The following is a 27,228-nucleotide window of genomic DNA, read 5'->3' on the forward strand; positions in this document are numbered from 1 at the left end:
TTCAGCTGTTCAAAACAGCTGACATGTCCCGGCTTTGAGGTGGGCTCACCGCTGGAGCCCACATCAAGCGGGGGATAGTGACATTGGACGTACTATACCATCCGATGTCACTAAGGGGTTAATGAAGCCCATCTCCCATGAAAGTTTTTGTCAACTTAGTACATTGCAATCATGTCATATGCAGTGTGCACTTACAATTGCTCATTTTGCCTTTCTACCCTGCTAATTCTCCTCTTTTCTTTCCTATGTAGAAACAGGAAGTGTCTTGATCCTGCCGAAATCATTCATCTCATTAACTCCTGACCCAACTGCTCTGCTCCTCTTCCCATCAGGGAGTTTTGCAGCGACTTATTATGGCTCATGCAGGGAAAATAGATTATCTGTATAGAGCTTAGAAGGATTCAGCTAGTCCGTTTTTAATCATGTGATTAATGGAAAAGAGAAAATTTAACTGGGTAGAAAGGTGAAATGAGCAATTGTAAGGGCACAGTGCTATATAATATGAAGATTGCAATTTATTAAGAGGATAAACATTTTGATGGGAGGAGGGCTTCTAAAACTTAAACTTCATTCACTAAATAGATGTGAGCTTATTGCCGATGTTTGCAACATTCTTGTGCTGTATCTGTGTGACGTGAGGAAAAATAAACTTTTCTTTGGGGTTTACCCACTGAGGATTTCTCGGGCACAAAATATGTAGTGGCAAGATCTGTAGCAAATCATGCTTGATGAGTTGTGGAATTGCTGCTAACTTGCCGATGGAATGGCGCTGGCACAGGAGGTGACTGTCAGGCCACGTTAACACATTCACTATTTCTAAACCAAAATCGGGAGTGGAACAATCAGAATAAAAGTATAACAGAAACTCGTCACCACTTCTGTACTGTCACCCACTCCGGGTTTTGGCTTATAAACACCAAGGTAAAATACTGACCAAATACTGAACGTGTGAGGCTATATTCTCCTCCAGTGCTGGCGCCATGCTAGAACAAATGGGATAGCAGGCCTAAATTGGACTTGGTAGATCCTTATGTACCTGGCGTCATCTGTCAGGGCCCCCCCATACAAGATAGACTGTTGGTCAAACCTGTCAGCGTGTTCACCCAACATTAGTCTAATGGGAATGTTTTTGTTCGGCAGGCAATACCTATGGAAAATACATTTTAAACTTGGAAAATAGCTGTGAATAAGAAATGCTAAAAATGCACAGCGCTAGTATTTCATTGTGTTTATATCTGAAACATTGGTATTTCACCTTGTGTATTTTCTGTTGCTAGATTGGTAAGAAAGTTCCTCTATCAACCTCATCTGGCGCTGTTATCACCAAGCTCATCATTGCAAAGCCATCAAACAATAAACCTGTTGGTTCTTCGCAGACCACTCAATCAACTTCAGTATTTACTGGTAAGTGTCCAGCCTTTTTGTAGTACAGGTTGTGATGTTTGTGATTTTTTTTTTTTTGAAGTGTGTTAAAATTCTAAAAATATAATTGGGACATAAATTAACATCATGGGCAGGAGTTGCCCGCTATATTACAAAGCTGACCTCTGTGTCTGATAGCCGCGGTCAGAGCTGAGGGAAAAGGGAAGAAAACGAGGGGTGATTTAAAGGGAACCTGTCAGTAGGCATGTCCATGTTAAATTAAAGGTATGGGCAGAATGGCGCAGTCATACTGATTTTATCCATGCCTTAAACGAAATTGGTGATGAAACATGAAGAGCTTCAGAGCGTATATCACTTTGGCCATGCGTCGGGCCCGATGTTATGTACCCGGAGCATTGATGTGTACATCTGGGTTCGCCAGCGAACCAAGAAACAGGAGCGCCAGTGCTAACAATTCCTTGTCATCCTTGTGCAAGCTGGTTTATGCAGAATTGAACTAGGCACTCCTTAAGTGGATCTAGCTCAGTTGAAACTATGTCCAGACGAAAACATGGCTTTATCCAGTTGATTCCAGGCAGCCAAAAATCTCTCAAACATCTTTATATTTGTACCTGCTGATGCCTGCTACAATTTATCAAACACGCTTGCAATAATTAGCTTGTGGTTCCTACGGCAAACTCAGTAGTTCTTTCTGCAGTTTCCAGCGCAAGACGTGCACACCATCCTTTGTACCAGTGCCGCTACTTAAGAGAAATTAATATTCACCGCATTCCACGCCCATACGTGGAATGCGGTGAACATTCAATCCCTTTAGTAGCTACACACGTGACCGCCGTCAGCTGCAAGAAGGCTCCGGCTGACACTGTGCTCGCTATTAAAGAGCAATATATACTTACTGCTCTCTGCGCACACAGTCCCGGCATGCAGAGCACTGAGTTTTCCGGCAGCTGCCCCTCGGCTTGCAAGCAACGCATGACGTCCCTGCCATGCGCTGCTTACAAGCATAAACCAGCTGCTGGGATCGGAACAAGATGCTGTGAGGGAGCTCCTGGAAGGTATGTGTAATGTTTTTGTTTTTTTGTTTTTTTAAATATTTTCTGATGGGGCCAATCATACCAGGAGTTATGCACAGGAGTTAGCTAACTGGAATTAGGCCAGATGCGATTGCATCGGGAGTGCGGTGAAATGAAGACCTGCCGACGGGTGGCTCAGCCAATGAGCGGTGCCGCGCGGTTTTGGTGGGGGATTTGAATCCCCTGCCGGCTGAGCCAATAAGCGGTGCCGCGCGGGATTTGAATGCATGCCTGGCCCTGTCATCCCCCTATCCTGGTATGCCTGGCCCTGTCATCCCCCTATCCTGGTATGCCTGGCCCTGTCATCCCCCTATCCTGGTATGCCTGGCCCTCTCATCCCCCTATCCTGGTATGCCTGGCCCTCTCATCCCCCTATCCTGGTATGCCTGGCCCTCTCATCCCCCTATCCTGGTATGCCTGGCCCTCTCATCCCCCTATCCTGGTATGCCTGGCCCTCTCATCCCCCTATCCTGGTATGCCTGGCCCTCTCATCCCCCTATCCTGGTATGCCTGGCCCTCTCATCCCCCTATCCTGGTATGCCTGGCCCTCTCATCCCCCTATCCTGGTATGCCTGGCCCTCTCATCCCCCTATCCTGGTATGCCTGGCCCTCTCATCCCCCTATCCTGGTATGCCTGGCCCTCTCATCCCCCTATCCTGGTATGCCTGGCCCTCTCATCCCCCTATCCTGGTATGCCTGGCCCTCTCATCCCCCTATCCTGGTATGCATGGCCCTCTCATCCCCCTATCCCCCTATCCTGGTATGCATGGCCCTCTCATCCCCCTGGGGCGCAGCAAAAGGTGGTGCAACAAAGTATTAAGTTAAAGGGGCCGAATAATATTGCACACCCCACATCTCAGTTTTTGAATTTCCACAAAAATTTAAAATAACCAATACATTTTGTTCAACTTCACAATTGTGTCCCACTTGTTGATTCTTCACCAAAAATTTACATTTGGTATCTTTATGTTTGAAGCATGATATGTGGGAAAAAGGTTGAAAAAGGTTGCTTAGTTCTATTCCTAGCATTCTGTAGATGTAATTTTCGTTCTTCTTGCCCAGATGTAGAATCTTGTATTTCTCCCTGTAAATACCATTACCTTGGTTGCTGCCTATTATTCAAGCTTATCTAGATCCTTCTGAATCCTTTCTCTGTATTCTATAGTATTAAGGCCCTTTTGCATTTAGCGATGCACCAGCGATCCCGTCCAGCGATATGACACGGTCAGGATCACTGGTGCATCGCTAAATGATCGCTAGTGAGCTGCCACACAGGCAGATCTCACAGCGATGCAGCAGCGATACAGCGGACGATACTTACCTTTCAGACGCGGCGATCCTGACGTCCTCCGCCCGCCTCCACACGTCGCTCATCGGCGCCAGCAGGAAGCGCCCGACGAGAAATGGAGCTGCGCGATCAACGATGGACAGCGGAGGAGCCGGACGGAGGTAAGTATCACACATAGCGATATTGCTAGCACGTCACAAAATCGGTGACGTTATAGCGATATCGCTATGTGTAAAACCCCCTTTAGCTATCACTCCTAGCTTTGCATTGTTTGCAAATTTGATCAGTTTACCTTCAGTTTGTTTATCTAGATCATTTATAAAAATGTTGAACAACACTGGGGCCAGGGCAGAGCTTCGTGGTACTCCACTTGAAACACACTTTCAACTTGATGTACAGACGTTTATTACCACTCTTGGAGTACGATCACTGAGCCAGTTATGAATACACCTAACCGTAGCCTTGTCAATCCCATACTTGGTCATTTTATCAATAAGGATAGTATGAGATACTTTGCTGAAATTGAGATATACTTTATCAACTGCATTTCCCTGATCCACCCAGTTGGTGATTCCATCATAGAAGGAAATTAGATTAGTCTGGCATGACTTGTTTGCTACAAACCCATGCTGGCTCTGGTAAATTACTGTATTCTTATCCAAGTACTTGCGTACATGTTGTTTAATAATTTGTTCAAAGACCTTTCCTGGTAGGAGAAGTAAGGCTCATTGGCCAGTAATTTCCGGGCTCCATCTTCTTTCCTTTTTTGAAGATAGGGTCAACATTTGCCCTTCTCCAATCTTCTGGGAATTCTACTTTTCTCCAGGACTTTTCAAAGATTCTGGCAAAGTGGTTCTGCAATTTCCTCTGCGAAACCTTTCAGTAAATAACAATAGACTCACATTGTACACAGTAACAGAAAAACATACTGACCATATTATGGCAAAAGGGGATGTGTTATGAATGAGTCACCGGAGGAGGAGAAAACAAAAATACAAGCTAAGTCCAGAAAACCGGAGAGGTTGGTAGCTATCGGATTGCAGACCCCTGATCCTATACACCACAACTAACAGTAGCCGTGGGGGGTTCCTACGGTGCCCTAGACCCCTCGTCACAGCCGGAGAACTACATAAGCCTAAAGAAGGAAAGGGGAAATCTAAACTGCCCCAGAGCAGACCCCAAAGCAATAGACAGCCCCCAACATGTATTGTCGGTGAAAACAGATGAAAACACAAACACAGACAGACAGGCTGAGCAAACGATGGGGCCCAACTAACTAGATAGGACAGGACAGAAAAGATGCTGGCTGCAATCCGCAAAAAACCCTACCAAAAATGTCCCAACCGTCTGATAGGGAGAAAGGCCCTGAAGTCGCTAGACTTCAAAATCACTATATCAGCACTCAGGTATATTCTGAAAACAGAGCAAAGAGATCAACTGATCAGAGACAAAAATGGAATTCAGCCAGTCCCAACCAGGACTGGCTGAATACAAACACTAAGGAAACCAGACAAAATCTCATGGAATAATAGCAGGGCAAAAACTTAGCTTTTAGTAGACAGGAACTAAGCTGGATGCGAGAGCTCAGAGCAGAAAGGATCACCAGCAGCCCTGCAGGGCGTCGGCTGCCTTATATCCACTCAGAAATTCCAGATGTCCAATCACACTCCGCCTGTTCAGATTACAGGTTCTTCCCATCCCAATCAATTTCACTACCTCTCTTCACCAGCAGAGGGAGTTCATCAGACATCAAAGGTGAAGGGGAGAATGAACTCACAACAGGGATGGGTTTTTAATGCCACTCCAAATAATCAATATAGAGCAATCCGACAAAATAATTTTTTTGGAAAGAGTTAAACGCTTTATTGAGCAATAATTAAATGGACTCATATAATTAAAAAAGGACAACAACCAGACACCTATTTCTAATTGTGGGGATTGGAGTGTATACTGTGGATGAGTAATAAAGTAACTAAAAGCATCACTATGGTTATATAGACCATTTGACCAGGATCAGCCCTAAATTATAATTCTCCAGTAGTCAAACCACTAATATTGCAGCCAGATAGTAGTCATCAGGATAGCAGCCCCAACGCGTGTTTCGCGTTGCGTTTGGAGCTTCTTTGGGGGGGATGTTAAGAAAAGACCTTCCATGCTTGTTCCATGCTTGTTTTTATCTTTCAGGACCTGTGATCACATGGCTGGAATAGGCCAATGATATCCCATTTAATTGCACCATGCTATGCGCTCCAGGGGAACCGCACTGGCCATCAAGGTGGACTGCACATGACCGGGGAACCAGGACGCATTGCCAAGGTTCCCAGACATGCGCAGACCCCAAGTACATGGCGGGAGCATGTCAGGGGCATGGAACAGTGTGGCACACCAAGAACTATCCTGTGAATATGTCGGAACACAACTTTGATATGCTTGTAGTGTCAATGCAACCAATTTGATCATCAACGCATTAATAGATCTATTACAATCATATATAATATAAAGCAATACAGTGACTCAATATAAGTGTTATCAAAAGATGACTCCTTGCCATCTTGATTAACATTAATAGTTATCGTATATGTTATAGATGGCTCGAAAAAGCTATGATAGGAAAGATTAAAATGACAAATCATTTAATCAAACTGTTCGTTTAGTACCCCCAAATTTTGTAACATTGTGTAGAAGAAATGCAATTAAAATTAATTCAGTGTGTGTATATGCATAATTGTTTCCAGAGTGCATATCTTTATAGCTAGTTCACCACAGAGCAAATTTCTTTCACTTTGCTAAGATGTGTGAACTCTAATTTCCAGGACGTGCTATCCTGACAGCACCATGGGGGTTGTCCTTTCATCCTTCCAGGGACAGGAAATGCACGAGAGGTTAAAAGGTCCCCTCCCACACCACACTCCAGTGTTTTTCCTGTCCCTGAAAGGACAGGAACGGGAGCGCCGCAGCCGTGGCATACAGGCTAAAGGATCTTACCGGGGCCAGGAGGTGCGGGGTCCTAACCGCCAACTCCTCCGGGTCGGACGATGTAAGCGGCACCCCCCTAAGGGGGGTTCTCCGCCGGGTGTCCCGTGGAGCGTCGCTCCGGGACTCATCCCCGCTTCCCCCAGCGCGACTCCCGCGAGGCCCAGATTGCAGAGCGGCGGCGCGTCACTTCCGGGCGCCCAGGGATGACGACTTCCGGTCGGGGCACGGAGGACGCGTCAGAGGGCGGCAGAAGCAGCGTTCCTGCGCAAGACAAGGTAGGATAAGAGCGGGGGGAAGCGGGAGACCAGCGCACCGGCTCCAGGCAGATTGAGAGGTGACAGACGCCTAAGTTTCTGTCAAACGCCGCCAGCATGGACGCTAGGACCAGTGACCAGCCAGAACCAGCGTCCGTGAGTAAAGGGCACAGGGGCAGGATGGCCGGAGACAGGAGCTTTTTTTAAAAGGGAGGACTCCTGTCTTTTTAGGATAAGGCGACACCAGCGCCAGCAACAGCCAGGACATAGGCAAACCTAAATGCCCCATCTGTGCCAGTAAACTGCCGAGCGCATGGAAGAAGCCCCTATGCGAGGATTGCACACTCCGAATCATCAGAGGCGAGCAGGCAGCCTTTCTCACGGAGATGCGCGCAGTAGTCAGAGATGAAGTTCAAGCCTCGGTCTCTGGAATACTACCTACTCAGTCTTCCGGCCGGTCCCAGTCCAAAAGACCTAGATGGGAGTCCGGCCTATCATCGGAAGAAGAGATACGGGGCACGGACTCGGAGGAAGAGGGCGAGATTACCTCGGAACCCCTAGAAACAGGGAAAAGGTACCTCTTCACATCAGAGAACACGAAAGAGCTGCTCAGGGCAGTAAGAAGTACAATGCAGATCGAGGAAACCCCGAAAGAACAATCCATCCAGGACACAATGTTCGGGGGACTTAGAGCCAGGATTCGTCAGGTCTTCCCAGTTAATGACCATATCCGGGCAATCATCCTGGAAGATGCGGAGAAAAGACTGATCGTGCCGCGAGACTTTAAGCTGCGACTTCCATTTAACCAGGAGGACATCAGCACTTGGGACGAAGTGCCTAAGATCGATTCACCGGTGGCCAAGGTGTCGAGAAAGACTTCGATTCCTTTTGAAGATTCTTCCAGTCTCAAGGAGCCCATGGACAAAAAAGCCGACGTGCTCTTAAAAAGAGCTTGGGAGGCCTCAGCGGCAGTGATAAAAGCAAATATAGCCGCTACATCGGTCGCTAGATCCATGCACCTATGGATCGACCACTTGGAACAACAGTTAAAGGATAAAACCCCTAGGGGTGATATCCTTGAGAGTAATCCCCTGTTGAAAATCGCGACCGGTTTTCTGGCAGATGCTTCTGCAGAATCGGTACGGTTTGCGGCCAGAAATAATTCCCTATCCAACGCGGCCCGCCGAGCCATATGGATGAAAACCTGGTCGGGGGACTACCAATCTAAAAATAAGTTATGTTCCATACCCTTCTCGGGCGGGAAGGTATTTGGGCCAGCTTTGGATAAAATTCTAGAGAGTGCCTCCGACGACAAAAAAGGTTTTCCAGAGGAAAAACCGAAAAGGCAATTTCCCTTTCAGAGATCCCGCCCATACCAGAGGCAGGAATATAGAGGGAAAGGGAAATCTTCTCGCTGGGAGTACTCGAGGGGGGGAAGAAGTAGAGCTCCCCCGTCTCGCTCCGGACAAAGTTCCAGGAGTAGAAGGCAATGACGCCATGCTGGTAGGGGGGCGCCTAAAACACTTTGCAGGGGCATGGCAGCGCATCTCCCAGAACCCATGGGTCCTCAATACAATTGCCCAGGGCTATACCCTCGAGTTCACAAGATCCCCTCCAGCACGATTTGTGGTTACAAAACCCCGTTCCGAAGCCATGATAGACCCTATATGGGCAGACATAAGAGACCTGTTAAAATCGGAAGTAGTAATTCCTGTCCCAGAGGTAGAGAGAGGTCAGGGCCACTATTCTACACTCTTCACAATAAAAAAACCATCGGGGGAAAGCCGAACTATCATAAATTTAAAGCCACTGAATCAATGGGTTCGTTACAAAAGGTTCCGAATGGAGTCCCTGAAAACCGCCATCCCGCTAATAGACCAGAACGCGTCCATGTGCACTATAGATTTAAAGAACGCATAATATCACGTTCCCATCCACCCTCAATCGCAGAGGTTCCTGCGTTTCGCCCTAGAGAAAAGAGGCAGACACTACCACTTCCAGTTTCAGGCTCTTCCGTTCGGCCTGGCATCAGCACCTCGTGTTTTCACAAAACTGGTGGCCGAAGTCGTGGCAGACTTAAAACAAAGAGACATAATCATTGTGCCTTATTTAGACGACTTCTTGGTAATATCCCGGTCAGCGTCCGAATTAAAAGAACAACTCAGCTCAATAATTTTCAGCCTCGAGAGCCTAGGTTGGATCCTAAACAGAGAAAAATCAGATCTGCGGCCCAGCACCCAGAAAAAATTCCTAGGGGTAATGCTAGACTCCAGAAGAAGGGTCTCGTTCTTGCCGGAGGTGAAGAAGAAGCCCATCATGGACAAGGTGCGGCAGTTCGGCCAACATCAGGTTTCGATAAGGACTGCGATGGAAGTCCTGTGTACCCTAACCGCATGCATACCCTGTGTCATGTGGAGCCAGGCTCACACAAGAATCCTACAAAAGGAGATCCTTACGAAATGGGACAGACGGCAGTCCTCGCTGGACAAGAAGTTCCGACCGTCTCCGGTGCTGAGATCATCTCTGAAATGGTGGATCAGCAACAGAAACATCAGCCGGGGGGTTCCTTGGATCCGGTCTCCATGCGTGACCATCACTACAGATGCCAGCAGGGAAGGATGGAGAGCCCACCTAGAAGGAAGATTCTTTCAAGGAACGTGGCCCAAGAGTATCAGCTTACAGTCCTCAAACTACCGAGAGCTGCGAACAGTCTGGGAGACACTGAAGAGAAGCGGTTCAAGACTACAGAACCAACATATAAAGATCATGTCGGACAACGTGACCACAGTAGCCTTCCTGTGCCACCAGGGGGGCCCAAGGCACGGGAAACTTCAGAATCTAGCAGCTCGCATCCTCACCTGGGCAGAAAACAATTCTCGCTCCCTATCAGCAGTGCACCTGGCTCCCAAAACAGGATAGCCGACTATCTAAGCAGACAAGAAGTCCGAACCACCGAATGGGAGCTAAAAGAGGAGATCTTCAAGGATCTTTGCCATCGCTGGGGGACACCCCAGCTGGACCTCTTCGCGACAAGAAAAAACGCCAAGCTGAAGAGATTCTACTCCCTCAACCCGGCGGACCATCCGGAAGAGATCGACGCCCTGGACCAGAATTGGGGAAGGGGACTCCTATACGGGTTTCCACCGATTGCCATAATACCGAGGGTCCTCAGGAAGATCCAGGAGGAAGGAGCCCGGGTGATGCTGGTCATACCTTTTTGGCCCAGGCGGAGTTGGTTTCCCCTCCTCAGAAAGATGGCTCAGAGGGGGCCACTCCACCTACCAACAATACCAGACTTGCTCTCCCAGGGTCCAGTGTTACACCCAGACCCAGGAAGCCTGCAACTGGCAGCATGGATCCTGAGAGGGACATCCTAAAGTCCAATGGCTTCTCGGACCAGGTGATCTCCACATTGCAGGCCAGCCGAAAACCGGTGACAAGCGCAATATATTGTAAAATCTGGAAGAGATTCTGTACAGAAAGTGGTAGTGCCCCTCTAGACCTATCCCGGCCTGATATTCCTCGGATCCTGGACTTCCTACAGGCCGGATTCGATAGGGGCCTGACCCCGAGCACACTCAAAGTCCAGATAGCGGCCTTAAGTACCTTCTTTAATTTCTCCCTATCCTCCCATCCATGCATGGCGCGATTTACTAAAGCCACCCAGAGGCTAAGACCCACATTGAGGAAAACTGTCCCCCCATGGGACCTAAATCTGGTACTCAACGCGCTGTGTAGACCCCCTTATGAGCCAATTTCAGAGATAGACATTTCAAAGCTCACACAAAAAACTGCTTTTTTGGTAGCTATCACTTCAGCTAAACGTTTAGGTGAGATCCAGGCCCTCTCAATCCAGAATCCCTACATTCAGATCTTCGAGGACCACATAACGCTCAAACTAGATCCAAAGTTTCTCCCTAAGGTAGTATCGCCGCAGAATCTAAACCAAGAAATAATCCTGCCCTCGTTTTGTCCAGCCCCAAAGAATGATAAAGAAAGATTTTCATTCTTTGGATGTTAGACGCAAGGTCGCCCGTTACCTGGAAGTCACCTGGCGACAGGACACAACACTATTTGTCCAGTACGGCGGAAAAAATAAAGGTAGAAGTGCGGCTACACAGAATCTAGCGAGGTGGATAACAACAATAATCTCCTCGGCGTACGAGGCCGAGGGCTTGCCGGTACCTGAAGGGCTTAGGGCTCATTCCACCAGGGCGATAGCGACTTCATGGGCAGAGAGGGAGGGTGCCTCAGTAGAACAGATATGCAGGGCCGCCACCTGGTCTACATCAAATACTTTCTGTAGACACTATAAGTTGGACACTCTATCAGCTAGCCAGGCGACCTTCGGTCGCAGAGTGCTACAAGCAGTAGTCCCACCCTAAGCGAATTCCTACTTTGGTATTCCCCATGGTGCTGTCAGGATAGGACGTCCTGGAAAACGGAGATTAGACCTACCGGTAATGTTATTTCCAGGAGTCCATCCTGACAGCACTGGTAGTTCCCTCCCTATGATTTGTATTGGTATCATTATGCTTGTACTAAGTCTAAATAAAATTTAATTGCATCATACTGGTGTGGTACTTGGAAAAATCACTGGAGTGTGGTGTGGGAGGGGACCTTTTAACCTCTCGTGCATTTCCTGTCCCTGGAAGGATGAAAGGACAACCCCCATGGTGCTGTCAGGATGGACTCCTGGAAATAACATTACCGGTAGGTCTAATCTCCGTTTTCATTTGTTGTAGCATACAGTTTTGCCTCATGGTGCCTGTCTATCTCACAGCCAGGAGCTTGTTTCCCATCTACAAAATCCCCCATGCAGCCCTTATCTTATAATGTCTTCACTTAAAGGGGCTGTCCATTATTTGGACAACCCCTTTTGAATCGCCATATTCACCACGTAAAATAACAGCCTGTACTTGCCTCCGGTGTCGGTGCCGTCCCAGAGACGTCAATGCTTGGTCTACTGGAGTGTGATATTATGTCACGTGAACCCTGAAACCAATCAGCACCTGCCAGTTTGGCATTAGTTCTCACTTATTCCGGATGTCCGTTTCATCTAAAGGAAGTGAGTGTGAAGCAGCCTCTGGCTGACGTCCTAACAACACCTTACGCGCCTCAGGAGACCCAGCGTCGGCATCAGAGGTGAGTGCAGGCTGTTTTTTGTACTTTGGGGAAAATGGCAATTACTTTTCACTTTAAAAAGGAGAATCGGGAGATTAAGGGGTTAATATGATTCCTTTGCAGGCAGAGTGCTTTCCCACAGTAGTTCTGGAGGTGCAACCAAAGCCATCACAATCACTGAAAGCGGAGGAGTTGCCGGGACATCTATGGAGTCATCGATTCAAACATCCAACAAAATTGCTATATCACCTCTGAAATCTCCTCCTACAAAGGTAGTGTTCTAAACCGGTGACCTTTCCACCAACCCCTACTGGTATATTATACATGTACTATGTTATGAATTGTATTAATTACATAATTTTTTCATAAAAAAAAAAAACATTCCCAGTGCATTTCAATGGTTTATCAACACGTGTTTTTTTTTTTCTTTAAAGACCTATAAAAGTCAATAGATTGAGTTTAAAAGGAATTTACCCTCAGGATTTTTACCACCTATTGTAGAGCAGAGCATAATGTAAGAGCAGAGACCCTGCTTTCAGCAGTGTCCTCAAAGCCCTCCCCCCATACACATTCGTGTAATGTTGGCTACACCCACCAATATCTGGTTCGGCCAGTATGGGAGCCCTTGTTGGATTTCCAGCTGCAACGAAGGAGTGTTGGGTCAAATGAACGCTCCTGTGTATAGGAGAGCTGGCCTAGATAGGTGACGGCTGAACGATCATTTGGCCCACAGCCATCTCTTGTGTATGACCGGCTTTTGTGGGCTGCTTTCTGTAGTTTTGACAATCTCCTGATTAAATAGTACATTTATCACTAAAAGACCAGTAAACCTGTGCCTTGTAGTCCAGTCCTGCCCCCCGCCATCCTAGCTGTCAATCAGTGGTGTGGGCGGGGTTCTCACAGCTTACCATTCAGATCTGCTGCAGGTAAAACAGTCATTTTATGGAAACTGCCTCAAGCAGCTCAGCACGTCCCACATTGCTGGAATCCGGGTCTCTGACCCAACATGATGGCGCTCTCAGATGGGGTAGCAAAAACCTTGCTGACAGATTGATTCCGTGTAGTAAGCACCTTTCTTGTGGTTGCCTTACTCAGATGTGCAGATTAAATTCTTTTAAACGCTGTTTCTGCACAATTTCCAGATCACCAAATAATCCTATATACAAAAACAATGAACAAAAAATACATATGATAGAGCAATTCAGGACACAATAAAGAACAAAAAGGAATACAATACATAACCAAAATGGAACAAACTGTAAAACAATCCGTATTTGCACATTTCCTTATGTGAGGGCGCATTCAACATTCATTTTTTTTTTTCTCTGTATTGAGCTCCCCATTTCGCCAGCTTTATTGTTGATTTGAATATGTAACCAATCCTATTGGGTGATGTTCCCCTAGAGTCCAATGGGCCAGTTGAATGTCGTGGCCTCCAATGTGCGGCCATGACGTGAAATGGGCCAGTGCTGCGCACATACACTAGATAAAGATTAGCCCCAACGTGGACAAGTGATCACCCGTCATCTTGGTAGACTGAAGATTGCAGAGGAAAACCTATCCAATAAATGTGATGGGTTTCTGTGGGAAATAAGCCGTCTCTTCTATAAGACAGCAGTGAAATACGAGGCCTGTCTGTATTTTACGGCACATCCTGGCTTGCTTACCTGCTTTTGTCGGTGCGAGTGTTGCGCTCTATCATCTTGCTATTCTATTGTCCGTCTCCTGTGACTTTAATGTACATAGTTTTTTTTCCTGGTAAATCTCCTTTTGTTTTGCAGGTGACAGTGGTATCCGTGGGCTCACAGCCTGCTAGCTCCCCTCAGAAATCCGTTGGCGTGCCTATCAGTGTAGCTCTCGGCCAGCAGCTTTTGACTGTGCAGTCATCGAACGCCTCCTCCCCTGTCAAGGCTGTCACTAGTAGCACAACGGCTCAGGTAGCTCCATGTGATCATTAGTCCAAGTTCATGAATCTCTTAATCAGGTGGCTGAGAATTTGGCAACAAAGAGAAGATGCCAATGGTGTAAAAAGGCAAATTGAGCAGTTAATAATCCTTCCCAGGTCCACCAGTGCCTCTCTGTCTCGGTCACCTTGTTTACAGGGCGCGGCTGTGACGTCATATCTCTGACACGGGTCACCGCTGCAGCCAGTCACTGGGCTCACCTGCTTGTGCCATCAGAATAGGCAGAGCTGCTGATCGCAGGGATTGGCTAAAGCCGTCACATGCACCGTAGCCATGATGCGGCCTGTAAATACTGGGGCAGCGCCAGAGAGCTATCGACGGAGCTTAGTGACAGCTCTAATTGTTGTTTTAGATTTCTGAGGGCCTAAGATGGCATAAAAAATTCAGACATCCCCTTTAAATGGAGCTGCTTATTCTTATAGGGTATTCCCATCTCCAAGATCCTCTCCCAGTATGTAATAGGTGTAGTAATATTACCAAATATCTCCAATTAGAAATTTAGTATAGTTCTTCAGATTCGCCATGTCACTTACATCATATAGGGCATTGCAGGCAATAGCAAAGGTGTCTATGGTTACGACCACTCGACAGCTCTTAGTGGTGGTAATCATTGATTGATACAGTTACTGCAATGCCCTGTGGAGTAAGCGACATAGCGAATCTGAAGGACTATACTACATTTCTAATTGGAGGTAATTGCTAATATTATTACACCTACTACTTATTGGGATAGGATCTTGGAGATGGGAATACCCCTTTATTGGTGAAAGTGTTCAGAATGTATACTTGTGTGTGAATCCAGATTATAAAAATATACTATAATTTTCTATTTTTCCAGACCGTGAAACCAACCGTTCAAACTATAGCTGTTAGTGGCACCAGTACCCCTCAGTTTAAAACCATTATACCACTCGCAGCCGCCCCTAATGTACAGCAAATTCAGGTTCCCGGAAGTAAATTTCATTATGTCCGGCTTGTGACGGCTACTACTGCAAGCGGCTCCACGCCCTCCGCTCAGAACCCGAGCACCAGCACACAGCCTCTCCAGCAAGGTATGCGTTTCTGCTTATGTCTGGCTTCATATTTTTGTGATATCTGTGTCAACAGGGCATATTGGGGGGGATTTATTACACAGGCTGCGTCCGAATTTTATGGAAAATAAGGTATACAAGGCACTATATTGGATATTCATCTTTCATGTGTTTTAATGAGAGTAATTGGCTGCTAGACACTAATAACAGCGGCTTCTCTCCAGGGGGTACAATAGTAGGGTTGCCCAAGTGGACAGCTACAGACAACTTTAATGTGTATGAAGGCCTTGGGAGGTGTGTCTGGGTGCTCATTCCAATGTCTGGGTGGTATGTAGATAGCCAGTCGTTTGACGACAGTGAAATCTTGTTTTTGTTTCCTTCCAGCTAAACCAATGGTTGTAAATGCAACTCGTGTGCAGATGTCCGTTCCCATCGTTCCAGCACAGGCTGTAAAACAAGTGAGTTCTATTGCACACTATCGGCCCATGAGTGCTGTGTTTCCAGAATAACTATAAACTTTTTTATGAAAGGGAATCTGCCAGTAAGTTTTTGCTATGTAATCTAAGAGAACCATGATGTAGGGACAGAGACCCTGATTACAGTGATTTGTCACTTACTAGGCTGTGTTTTGCTGTTTCAATAAAATCTGTGTTTAATCAGCAGGAGATTTTCACTCCTTGACTAGTGTCCTCATGCATCCTAACCAACGGGTTTGTGTAAACCTTCCTCCACCACTGATTAGCAGCTGTTAATCGGTGGCATTGGCTGGGTTACACAGGGCACAGCATTCTGAGCACTGATACATCGCTGGAATTGGGGTCTCTGCCTCTACGTCATGCAACTCCCAGACAAGGTATCAAAAATCTGGTGACCGATTGTCTTTAAAAATGATTGGTAGTCAGTCCACTTTAAATTATACAAGTGAAGGTTAAAAGAAATGATGTAAAATGTGAGCAAGAAAATCACATAGGCGCAAGATGTTCAAAATGCCGATTGGACTGCCGCTGTTGCATCTGGCCACCTGGTGCCCATCCTTGTGATACGCTACATGTAGATGTGTATGTATAGATATTTATGTGTAATAATTTAATTATTTCTTTCTGTGCTTAGGTTGCACCCAAACCAGTAAACACAAATCTAGTGACTACAAGCCAACCACAGCAACGCCTCCTAATGCCTGCCACGCCACTCGCACAGATTCAGCCAAACCTCACCAATCTTCCTGTCCTGACCCCTGCCCCAGGCACAGGAAATATGGGCTACGCCGTCGTGCCAGCTCAGTATGTTACCCAGGTTAGTAAATGACTGGCGAGTGGGGATTCTTTTTAGCCTTTGTTCTCCTTGCAAATGTTTTTGTTTTTCTTCTGAAGTTGCAGCAGTCATCTTACGTATCTATCGCAAGCAACGCCGGAATATCCGGGGCCCAGAATTCACAGAATCAGCCAAGGGTGCCACTCAACGGGTGAGTAGAGCATGTTTTATAGTTACACACTCTGCATAGATGAGATTTATCTGAGCCAATCCAATAGCAAACTGCAGCAATTAGTGATGAAGATTGCAGGACCCTCCACTTCTATTACTGTATAGTATAAAACCTTCCAGAAATGACACTACACGGAGGATCGGGCAGTCATTGCACTCACTAAATACAGGAACAATCTCCCTACTTTAGGCTGGGTTCACACGTAGCGGAACTCTCACGGTAATTACCGCTAGAATTCCGGAATTCTATTCCGCTGGAAAATCGTATTTTGAATTCCCGCAATTTTCCCACGGAAAAACTAGCATTTTGCAAGCGTAATTAGCTTGCAGAATGCTAGCGTTTTCCAAACGATTGGTAGCATCGCTTGGAGACTGATTGACAGGTCGGTTACACTCGTCAAACATAGTGTTTGACGAGTGTGACCAACTTTTTACTATTGAGGCTGCCTATGCGGCATCAATAGCAAAAGATAGGATGTAAAAAATAATAAAAAAATATATATTGTTATTCTCACCTTCTGATGTCCCGCGCAGCCTTCCCGCCTCTCTCCACACTCCCGGTCCCAGTAGTCCTTTGCGCGAATTACAGCGATGACGTCTGTTCTCGTGGGATCGCGACGTCTCGCGGTCATTCGCGATGACGTCGCGTGAATGACCGCGAGACTTCGCGATCCCGCAAGAACGGACGTCATCGCTCGCAAAGGACTACTGGGACCGGGAGCGCGGAGAGAGGTGGGAAGGCTGCACGGGACGCCGGAAGGTGAGAATAACAATATTTTTTTATTTTCTAATTCTATTTTTTACAGGGATATGGTACCCAAAGCCCGGAGGACAGTCTCCTCTCCTCTGGACCGTGGGTACCATTCGCAAATGTTCTGCTTACTTTTCGCATGGTGTGCACAGCCACATGCGGAAAGTAAGCAGAACAATGCATTCCTATGGGTGTGGGATCGCCGCGATTCCGCGAAATTAATGAGCATACTACTGCGGTTTTTACCGCAAAGTGATTCCGCCGCGGTAAAAACCGCAGCATTAGCACAGCATTGCGGAATCCCATAGGAATGCATGGGATGCTTACTTTTCGCGGTTAAAACCGCCGCGAAAACGCGAAAAAAAGCCACGTGTGAACTCAGCCTTACGGTCTTCATTTATGCCCTTATTTTTCCACGCATCAGTTTACATCAATAGACAATAAACTAGAAATGAAGGAAATTCTCCTAATGTCTACTTTCAATTCCCTCAATATTCTTGGCCTGCAAGTAAAAAAATACAAATGTACAATAAACATGTATGCACATTGATGGGATATGATAGAAATATACGGTAGCTCTCAGTCGATTTGCATGCAATCGATTTGCTATGTGTTATTTATAGCAAACCATAGACATGTGCAGAACAGGGAGCCAGTAAATGCCTCAATACAGTCTGGTGTGGGCATGCGCCAGGAATATGACGATTGGAGCACGCTTAGGATTTTAGGCGAGACTATTCTTGCTTAAAGAAGTACTCCAGCAATTTCTTTTTGACTACATAGTGCAACATGGACTGTTAATAAAGAACAATGTCTAGGTTTTTGTATATAGCCTGTGTTAGTTGATGTAGCATGTCTTGGTTGTTTACCATCTTAATTCCTTCTTCCCTTTTGGTTTGGGTCCCCAATATGGAATAAATTCCTGTGATGCCAGGGTCTTGTCATATTACTCTTGCCCCTATCTAATGGTAGCAGTGATTGATCAGTGACCTAGAACTGCTGCCTTGTGTTGTATATACAGCCATCTCCGTGTATCCTATGTGATGTAATCAGCAGTCTGTCTCTTATGTGATGTATTCAGCAGTCTGTCTCTTATGTGATGTTTTTACAACCATCTCAGTTTATCCTATGTGATTTAGTCTGTGGTCTGTGTCTCCTTTGTGATGTATATTCGTGAGTCTGTGTCCCTATGTGATGTATGCAGCAGTCTGTGTTTCCTATGTGATGTATATACAGCAGTCTTCTATGTGATGTACACTGAGTGCACAGTTAATTAGGCAAATTACATTTTTGATTATTAATTTAATTACTGAACAACTACAGGGCCGACCGGCAGTCCAAAATGTTGATAAACCTGAATATTTAAGAAAGTAAAAGTGTAGCTTTGTCATTCTTAGGAGAATACCTATGGGAGCGTAATTATTGGGCAACTATTAGTGTGCCGAATTATTATGCAACTAAATGAAAAACAAATATTTTCCCATCGCAATCGTTTATTTTTATCTGTTAAGTGAGAATAAATAAACTTCTGACATCTCAAAGTGTAGCAAAACTACATAATTTTATGCCTGATTTCATTGAAATTGTGGGAAAAATGTAGTTGTACTGCAGTTTCAAATATTGCTGCAAAAGCAATGCATTTTTTTAGAGACTTTGAAAATCTGAATGTAGCCTTGCACACATTCTTCAAACCTTCTGCATTGTGGTGTTAATCAAGATTATATATTTTTGTTAGCTGCAATCCCCAAACTTGCCTGACAAGTTGATATTTAATGTATGCTGGGAATTACAGTTTCCTAAAATCTTTTAAGCCCAAATATGTTAGGTACTATCTGCTTTAGGTATTACATTTTTCTGTTCTACGAGCTGGTGAACTTCAGTTTATACAGAAAACGTCACATGGCGGACATAAACGGCTCCCCACAAATCCATTGCTGTTCTTTTAGGGTGGTAATGGCAGAATGTGTGAAGGAACATTGGTCTCAAGTTCTCCACCTGACATACTCTTTTTTTTTTTTCTTCCTAATCTGATCCGACATTAGATGTTAAGACGCATCTGTACACTATCCGGTACAGTTGAGACAACTATCCAAGTATCGTAGTTATTTATTAGACCCATGAAGAATACTTGCTTTGCATTGTACAGTTGCCTTGGATCTCAGATCAGGAGGGACAGTATTCCTACAGCACCTTTTGTAAGGGAACTACAGTGTTTTCTCTTTTTTTGTTTTTTTTTTTTACTACTGTAGGTGCATGTACAGATTATTGCAATTATCATTTTACAGATTATAGCAAATGTTACCGATGTCTTCATGTCAGTTTTTAGGGCTGCAAATATTTATTTTTAATAATCGTTATGTTTCATTATATGTCGGTAAAAATGTCTGTAAAAAAGCAAAAAACTGCTGTCCATGATTGTTGGATAAACCGAATCCATGCTCTTTAGATAGCTGCCATCCGAACCTTAGTTTGGCTGACGGCTACGTAGCCGGCTGCCATACACAGGAGCGCTTGCTCCTCTCTTCTTGATGAAAGAGCCACCACTAGATATCTGTGACAACTTATCTCTTAGGACCCCCTGTACACGTCTGTATAAAACACACAAAAAGACAGTATTGGTACTGGTGTCATCAGGGTTTTTCTGGTATGGATAAAGAAATAAATGACAAATCTATACTTTGCAGTGTTAAACACGAATTCCATCCTTGTGCTGTAATGTTTTTAATGGACCCATAGACTTGCATTGGCCCTTGTTATCTGGGCTACTGGAAAAAATGCACTTGCTCATAGCACCATAGGTTATAATGGTTACATGTAATATCTGTGGACAAAAAATAGATACCACACATACTGGAAGTATGGACGTGTGAGTGAGGCCTTCGAGAACTAAAGGATCGGCAGTCCAAAATTAGACATGCCCCTTTTCTCGCGGCCACACACATTAGACTGTTGGCCAAATCTATCGTTATCAGCAGATTGAGCTGACATTGGGTCTAATATTAGGGGGGCCTTTGCTTGCCCTGAAATGATAGAAAATCAGGCTGCCAACGATGGTGAGAGTATAGAAGCGGTGGCGGGGAAAAGCTAAGCGTGTTCCCTGTTGGTTAATGAGATGGCAAACGTAGAAGATGCCATGTGACCAACACTGGCGTGATGTTCCAGAACAAAATAGCAGTATGGATGTGGATTTCTGTATTCTGACTTATACTTATGGAGAAAAAAATAACAATGTAAGCTGACCTTTAAAGGAACAGTATGAGCGGACTAAACTAGAGCTGCCCTTACGAGTCTCTCCTCGCACACATTACTGGAGCAGTGACCCCCTCACACTATCTTATGGTGCCCATACCCATTAGAGCAAAGTTGGCTGGACCCGCTCACTATCTTGTGGCTACGAGGGCAGTCTGACTTTCCCACAAAAGATAATGTCGGGGCACAGATCAGTTAAGCATTTTGATTTTTTTTTTCTTTAATGAGAAGAGCTAGGCAAGCCACCAGGTGGGTATTAAAAGATTGAACACCCTTCTCCCCATTAAAACCCCCGCACACATGACAGAAGCAATCATGTATCCTCTAGCATTTGGCTGAGGATTATATGAGGGGTATGACCACGTTTAGAAAGTGTCTGCTTATGCCAGGGGTGCACAGACAATGGCCTGAGCGCTACTTGTACCTCGTAATAACATCGGAAATATTTTTTTTGCATAAGACTCTTCACGTGTAGCTTCTAGAGAAGAGTGGCACATGGCTCTGAAGCAGGTATGATTAGCACTAATTGCACCAAGTAGCCATCTTTGATGATCACATATGTCAAGACAGTGGTGTCCTCTGAACACTGTTTGTCACTCTAACAACAAATATATTGTATATATAGTTTGAGGTTGCTGTCCATGCTTGAAGTTCTTTTAATAGTTTGAATTTGACGTCTGTAGTTGGGTAAGGCCTCTTTCACACTTCAGTTTTTTGCATCAGTAAGTCAGACAAGCGGATCCGTTCTTAACTGATGTGAACAGATGGCACAGGATCCGTTTTGAGACGGATCCTGAAAATGAGGAAATTTAAAGAGAGAGAGAGAAAGAGAGAAAAAAAAAAACAGGCACCGAGAAAGAATTTCGGGTTAAATGAGTGTCAGGAGGCTTACAAGCTCCGTTTTGAAATCTTTGAGGATGGTGACGGACAGCAACTTTTGGCGGATTGTGACTGATTGTAAAAAACTGAAGTGCGAAAGAGCCCTAAGCCAAACCTCCGACTCCTCAATTTCCCTGACTCCCGACTCCACAGCACGGGTCACTGATGAGCATGGTCCATAAAGTGCAGCACAGATTCATCTAAGCTAATAGCCGAGATCCTTAGATCAGGAATAGAACAGACATTTATTGGACATTTCATAATTTTCCCAAATTCTTTTGAGAACATTCACAGCACATACCGCATTGTACTACTGAACCCACTTATATATTGTCGGTGGGATCCATTTTATATAGACTACAACTCCACGACTCTGATTCCACAGCCCTGCCTGCAGGATCGGATCTCATAGAATCATAGAATTGTAGAGTTGGAAGGGACCTCCTGGGCCATCTGGTCCAACCCCCTGCTCAAAGCAGGATTCACTAAATCATCCCAGACAGATGTCTGTCCAGCCTCTGTTTGAAGACTTCCATTGAAGGAGAACTCATCACTTCTCGTGGCAGCCTGTTCCACTCATTGATCACTCTAACTGTCAAAAAGTTTTTTCTAATATCTAATCTGTGTCTCCTCCCATTCAGTTTCATACACTCCCTGTCTGGAGTGTAGAGAAGTTGACTCTAATTCCCCTGAAGATGGGTTCTGGAAGTGGACCCAGTGGCAATGAGACATTTCTGGGCTATACTCTTGTTATGCTGTGAATGTCTGGGATAATAATACCTCCTTCTGATGTGTTGCTGCCTATAAAATGTAGTATTCTACAACTAGGAGTCGGGTTGTTGAGGAAAACGGTCAATCCTCCTTCAGTCCATATTGTCATTGATATTGTCTGCAGAGCAATTTGTCGTTTGATAAGTTTTCTAAAACCACTCATCTTTTAATGACATGCATATCACTTGTCTTTTTGCGTGTAGCATAATGCCTTCTGAATCGACAAGTCGTCCTAGAAAGCCATGCAACTGCACAAAGTCTTTATGCTTGAAACTGTAAGTAGATTACTTTAATTATGTAGTGCCTACAAGAACTGCGTTTTTACTGCATTTTCTTTCACCTTGTAGTAATTATGAATGGCTTTGTTGATATTGCCTTAGAGTACCTGTGCTCTTTGTAGATCTTATAGATAAGGAGAAGACACCCTTGGACGTTTGCATGCTAGTCGCATCGTCCCTATCTGCTGTTTGAGAGTATGTTTTAGCTAAAACCCCACAATGTTTTACAAAGAACTATGCGTCTGGAATAATGGAGCCTGTCTCTGAATGATGTTCTTTACTACATTCTGTCTTTTTTTAGATATTGCGATTGTTTTGCCAATGGAGAATTTTGCAACAACTGCAATTGTACAAACTGCTACAACAATCTGGAGCATGAGAATGAAAGGCAAAAAGCTATTAAGGTTAGAAAAATAGAGTAACTGTAATCCCATCCCAGTGGGTTTATTCCTAGGTCTTCAAGGGCATCTGTCAGTAGGATCAACCTTTCTTCACAGTCTAAATGGGCATATGGGTCATAGAAAACAATAAAATGATACTTTGATATCTGCAATCTGATGTCTTACTTCTGAAATGTACATTGTTCGTAATATGTACAGTTAGGTCCATATATATTTGGACAGAGACATTTTTCTAATTTTGGTTCTAGACATTGCCAGAATGAATTTTAAACAAAACCATTCAGATGCAGTTGAAGTTCAGACTTTCAGCTTTCATTTGAGGGTATCCACTTTAAAATTGAATGAAGGGCTTAGGAGTAGAGTTTCAGCTCCTTAACATGTGCCACCCTGTTTTTAATGGGACCAAAAGTAATTGGACAATTGACTCCAAGGCTATTTCATGGACAGGTGTGGGCAATCCCTTCGTTATGTCATTCTCAATTAAGCAGATAAAAGGCCTGGAGTTGATTTGAGGTGTGGTGCTTGCATTTGGAAGGTTTTGCTGTGAAGGAAACATGCGGTCAAAGGACTTCTCCATGCAGGTGAAACAAGCCATCCTTTAGCTGCAAAAACAGAAAACACCCATCCGAGAAATTGCTACAACATTAGGAGTGGCAAAATCTACAGTTTGGTACATCCTGAGAAAGAAAGCACTGGTGAACTCATCAATGCAAAAAGACCTGGGCGCCCACGGAAGACAACAGTGGTGGATGATCGCAGAATAATCTCCATGGTGAAGAGAAACCCCTTCACAACAGCCAACCAAGTGAACAACAATCTCCAGGAGGTAGGCGTATCAATATCCAAATCTACCATAAAGAGAAGACTGCATGAAAGTAAATACAGAGGGTTCACTGCACAGTGCAAGCCACTCATAAGCATCAAGAATCAAAAGGCTAGACTGGACTTTGCTAAAAAAAAATCTAAAAAAGCCAGCACAGTTCTGGAAGACCATTCTTTGGACAGATGAAACCAAGATCAACCTCTACCAGAATGATGGAAAGAGAAAAGTATGGTGAAGGCGTGGTACAGCTCATGATCCAAAGCATACCACATCATCTGTAAAACACGGCGGAGGCAGTGTGATGGCTTGGGCATGCATGGCTGCCAGTGGCACTGGGTCACTAGTAGAGTTGAGCGATACCAGCCGATACTTGAAAATATCGGATCGGAATGGATCGGCCGATCTTAAAAAAAAGTATCGGTATCGCCGATTCCGATACCGGGAACCAATGCAAGTCAATGGGGCCAAAATATCGGAATTAAAAAAAAACCTTTCTTTCCTTGTAGGTTAATTCTACATGAAGAAAAACAACTAAGAATAATGTAGAATGTATTGTGGGAGGTGGAGGAGACATTAAAGCCATAGAGGTTTAGCCCAATCAAATGGAATAGCAGGAATTAAACTTTTTTTTTTAAAGATGTTAGGAGTTACAAAGATATTGACTATGTTAGCCTCATTTATATTTTGCCAGACATGTATGTCTTCTTCTTCTACTTCCTTTTTTTACATTCTTCTTCTTCTACTTCCTTTTTTTACATTCTTCTTCTTCTTCTTCTACTTCCTTTTTTTACATTCTTCTTCTTATTCCTTTTTTTACATTCTTCTTCTTCTTCTTCTACTTCCTTTTTTTACATTCTTCTTCTTATTCCTTTTTTTACATTCTTCTTCTTCTTCTTCTACTTCCTTTTTTTACATTCTTCTTCTTCTTCTTCTTCTTCTTCTTCTTCTTCTTCTTCTTCTTCTTCTTCTTCTTCTTCTTCTTCTTCTTCTTCTTCTTCTTCTTCTTCTTCTTCTTCTTCTTCTTCTTCTTCTTCTTCTTCCTTTTCTTACATTCTTCATATTCTTCTTATTCAACAATTATTATTCTACATATTCAGCTTCTTCATCTTCTTCCTATTCTTCTTCATCATATTCTTGTTTGTGTCAGGCATTCCTGTAGTTGTTATCTAGAAAAGTTAGAAGTTTACACCTTCCGTTCTGCCTGTCACAAAAGATTTACAACAGGATTTGTCCGCGTTCAGTTTGGCCTGCAGAAGCAGGCCTTTTCCAGGGGCACCACGAGGAGGAACGGACTCACCCCCATACACTGCTTAGTCTTCTTCTGCTTATAAATAAGATAATATCATTTGCTCAGAGTATTAGTCTTATGCTTAATGTTCTTCTGCTTTGTTTTTTTTATGCTTCTTTGTCTTCTCTCTCTTGTTGTTCTGCATCTTGGTGGTTGTCTTCCTGTTCTTTGTCCTCTTGAACCAGCTGACGGTACTGGCACCCGGAGGGGCAGCAGAAGGAACAAGAGCCAATGGCACTACCGAGGACCAGCTGACGGTGCTGGAACCCGGTTACTAAGCAGGAGGTACCTGTGCTACAAAGCACTACCAAGGACCAGCAGACGTTGCCGGAACTCGGATACCGAGATGGAGGCACCTAGGCCAAACGCTCTGACGAGAACCAGCTGACGGTGCTGGAACCCGGAGGGGTAGCATAAGCTGCAAGAGCAAATGGAAATAGCGAGGACCAGCTGACAGTGCTGGCACCCGGAGGGGCAGCAGAAGGAATAAGAGCCAATGGCACAACCGAGGACCAGCTGACGGTGCTGGAACCCGGTTACTAAGCAGGAGGTACCTGTGCTACAAAGCACTACCAAGGACCAGCAGACGTTGCCGGAACTCGGATACCGAGATGGAGGCACCTAGGCCAAAGGCTCTGACGAGAACCAGCTGACGGTGCTGGAACCCGGAGGGGTAGCATAAGCTGCAAGAGCAAATGGAAATAGCGAGGACCAGCTGACAGTGCTGGCACCCGGAGGGGCAGCAGAAGGAATAAGAGCCAATGGCACAACCGAGGACCAGCTGACGGTGCTGGAACCCGGTTACTAAGCAGGAGGTACCTGTGCTACAAAGCACTACCAAGGACCAGCAGACGTTGCTGGAACTCGGATACCGAGATGGAGGCACCTAGGCTAAAGGCTCTGATGAGAACCAGCTGACGGTGCTGGAACCCGGAGGGGTATCAGAAGTTACCCCTGAAAAGCAAAGTTGGCATGCCGCAAGCTGGCCGCAGTTACCGAATCACACAGTCCTACAGGGGGTGCTTGTCCTACTGGCACTATGGAACAAACCTTTCTTACCAGAACCCGCAGTCCACATAGGAAGCACCTAAACTGCTGGCACCCTAGCCTCGGCTAACCCAACCGCAACACGACATGGCAACTTGGGGTGGCAAACTGACATTGACACTTCCCGGAAACAGCAGGCAGGGCTGGAACCAAGCTGGGCAGGAGGGAGTACCCGTGCCAAAGTCAGTTATGAGCAGCAACTGGCGATGTTGGAGCCCAGGACAAGCACTTAGCAGGCTGAGGCCTGATGTGCTGTCAATTGGGAGGCAGCAGGACAGATTGCCATCAAAACAGCAGGGGAACAGCTGACGTTACTGAACCCCACAAACACAGGAGCTAGTGTTTTACTCTGTGAAGACGGCACTTCCGAGCAACAACTGGCTGTGTTGAAGCCCAGGGACAAGCACGGAGCAGGCTTAGGCTGCATTGAAGAAATTTTAAGATCGGTTGTAGACTACTAATTTGAACCAAGCTCCACTTAGGCCTGTGGATTCACTGATTTTCGTATTTCCCCTGTCCTCCAACCCCGCCAGTTACAGCTCCGAAGTGGCGTCTGCACAATCCACACTTGTTCCTGTGTTACAGGTGTTCAGTCCGGTCAGTTAATCCCCTGATGTGTGTCCGGCAATGTCGCCTGCTCTGTCCACATTCCGATAATGGGAATGTGGACAGAGCAGGCGACATTGCCGGACACACATCAGGGGATTAACTGATCGGACTGAACACCTGTAACACAGGAACAAGTGTGGATTGTGCAGACGACACTTCGGAGCTGTAACTGGCAGGGTTGGAGGACAGGGGAAATACGAGAGACAGTGGAGCCACAGGCCTAATTGGAGCACGGTTAAAAATCAGTAGTGGTACGACTGTGTAGGCAGCAGGAGACTTTGCCATCCACACAGCAGGGGATCAGCTGACATTACTGAACCCCACTGAGACACGGGAGCAAGTATCTCTTTCCGTGTGGACGGCACTTCCGAACTACAACTGGCTGTGTTGAAGCCCAGGAAATAGGAGGGTGTAGGCAGAGGCCTACTGAATTTTGAATGAGGTGACAGCAGGAGAGACTGCCATCCACACAGCAGGGGATCAGCTGACGTTACTGAACCCCACTGAGACACGGGAGCAAGTGTCTCTTTCCGTGTGGACGGCACTTCCGAACTACA

General features: G+C 45.4%; 1 protein-coding gene across 1 annotated transcript in view; it reads left to right on the forward strand.

Moving 5' to 3' along the window:
- Positions 1 to 27,228, forward strand: part of LIN54 (lin-54 DREAM MuvB core complex component) — a 60,961-nt gene that overhangs the window by 4,275 nt on the left and 29,458 nt on the right. Inside the window, exons 3-11 of the mRNA XM_073542845.1 lie at positions 1,278 to 1,404; positions 12,222 to 12,370; positions 13,880 to 14,035; positions 14,901 to 15,114; positions 15,478 to 15,551; positions 16,204 to 16,386; positions 16,464 to 16,555; positions 22,429 to 22,500; positions 22,805 to 22,907. Coding sequence (XP_073398946.1) covers positions 1,278 to 1,404; positions 12,222 to 12,370; positions 13,880 to 14,035; positions 14,901 to 15,114; positions 15,478 to 15,551; positions 16,204 to 16,386; positions 16,464 to 16,555; positions 22,429 to 22,500; positions 22,805 to 22,907 — 1,170 coding nt within the window. The remainder of the gene's footprint in view (positions 1 to 1,277; positions 1,405 to 12,221; positions 12,371 to 13,879; positions 14,036 to 14,900; positions 15,115 to 15,477; positions 15,552 to 16,203; positions 16,387 to 16,463; positions 16,556 to 22,428; positions 22,501 to 22,804; positions 22,908 to 27,228) is intronic.

This window comes from Dendrobates tinctorius, unplaced genomic scaffold (genome assembly GCF_039654945.1).
Source record: "Dendrobates tinctorius isolate UK_male_01 unplaced genomic scaffold, ASM3965494v1 ptg000011l, whole genome shotgun sequence".
In the NCBI taxonomy this organism is placed as follows: domain Eukaryota; kingdom Metazoa; phylum Chordata; class Amphibia; order Anura; family Dendrobatidae; genus Dendrobates; species Dendrobates tinctorius.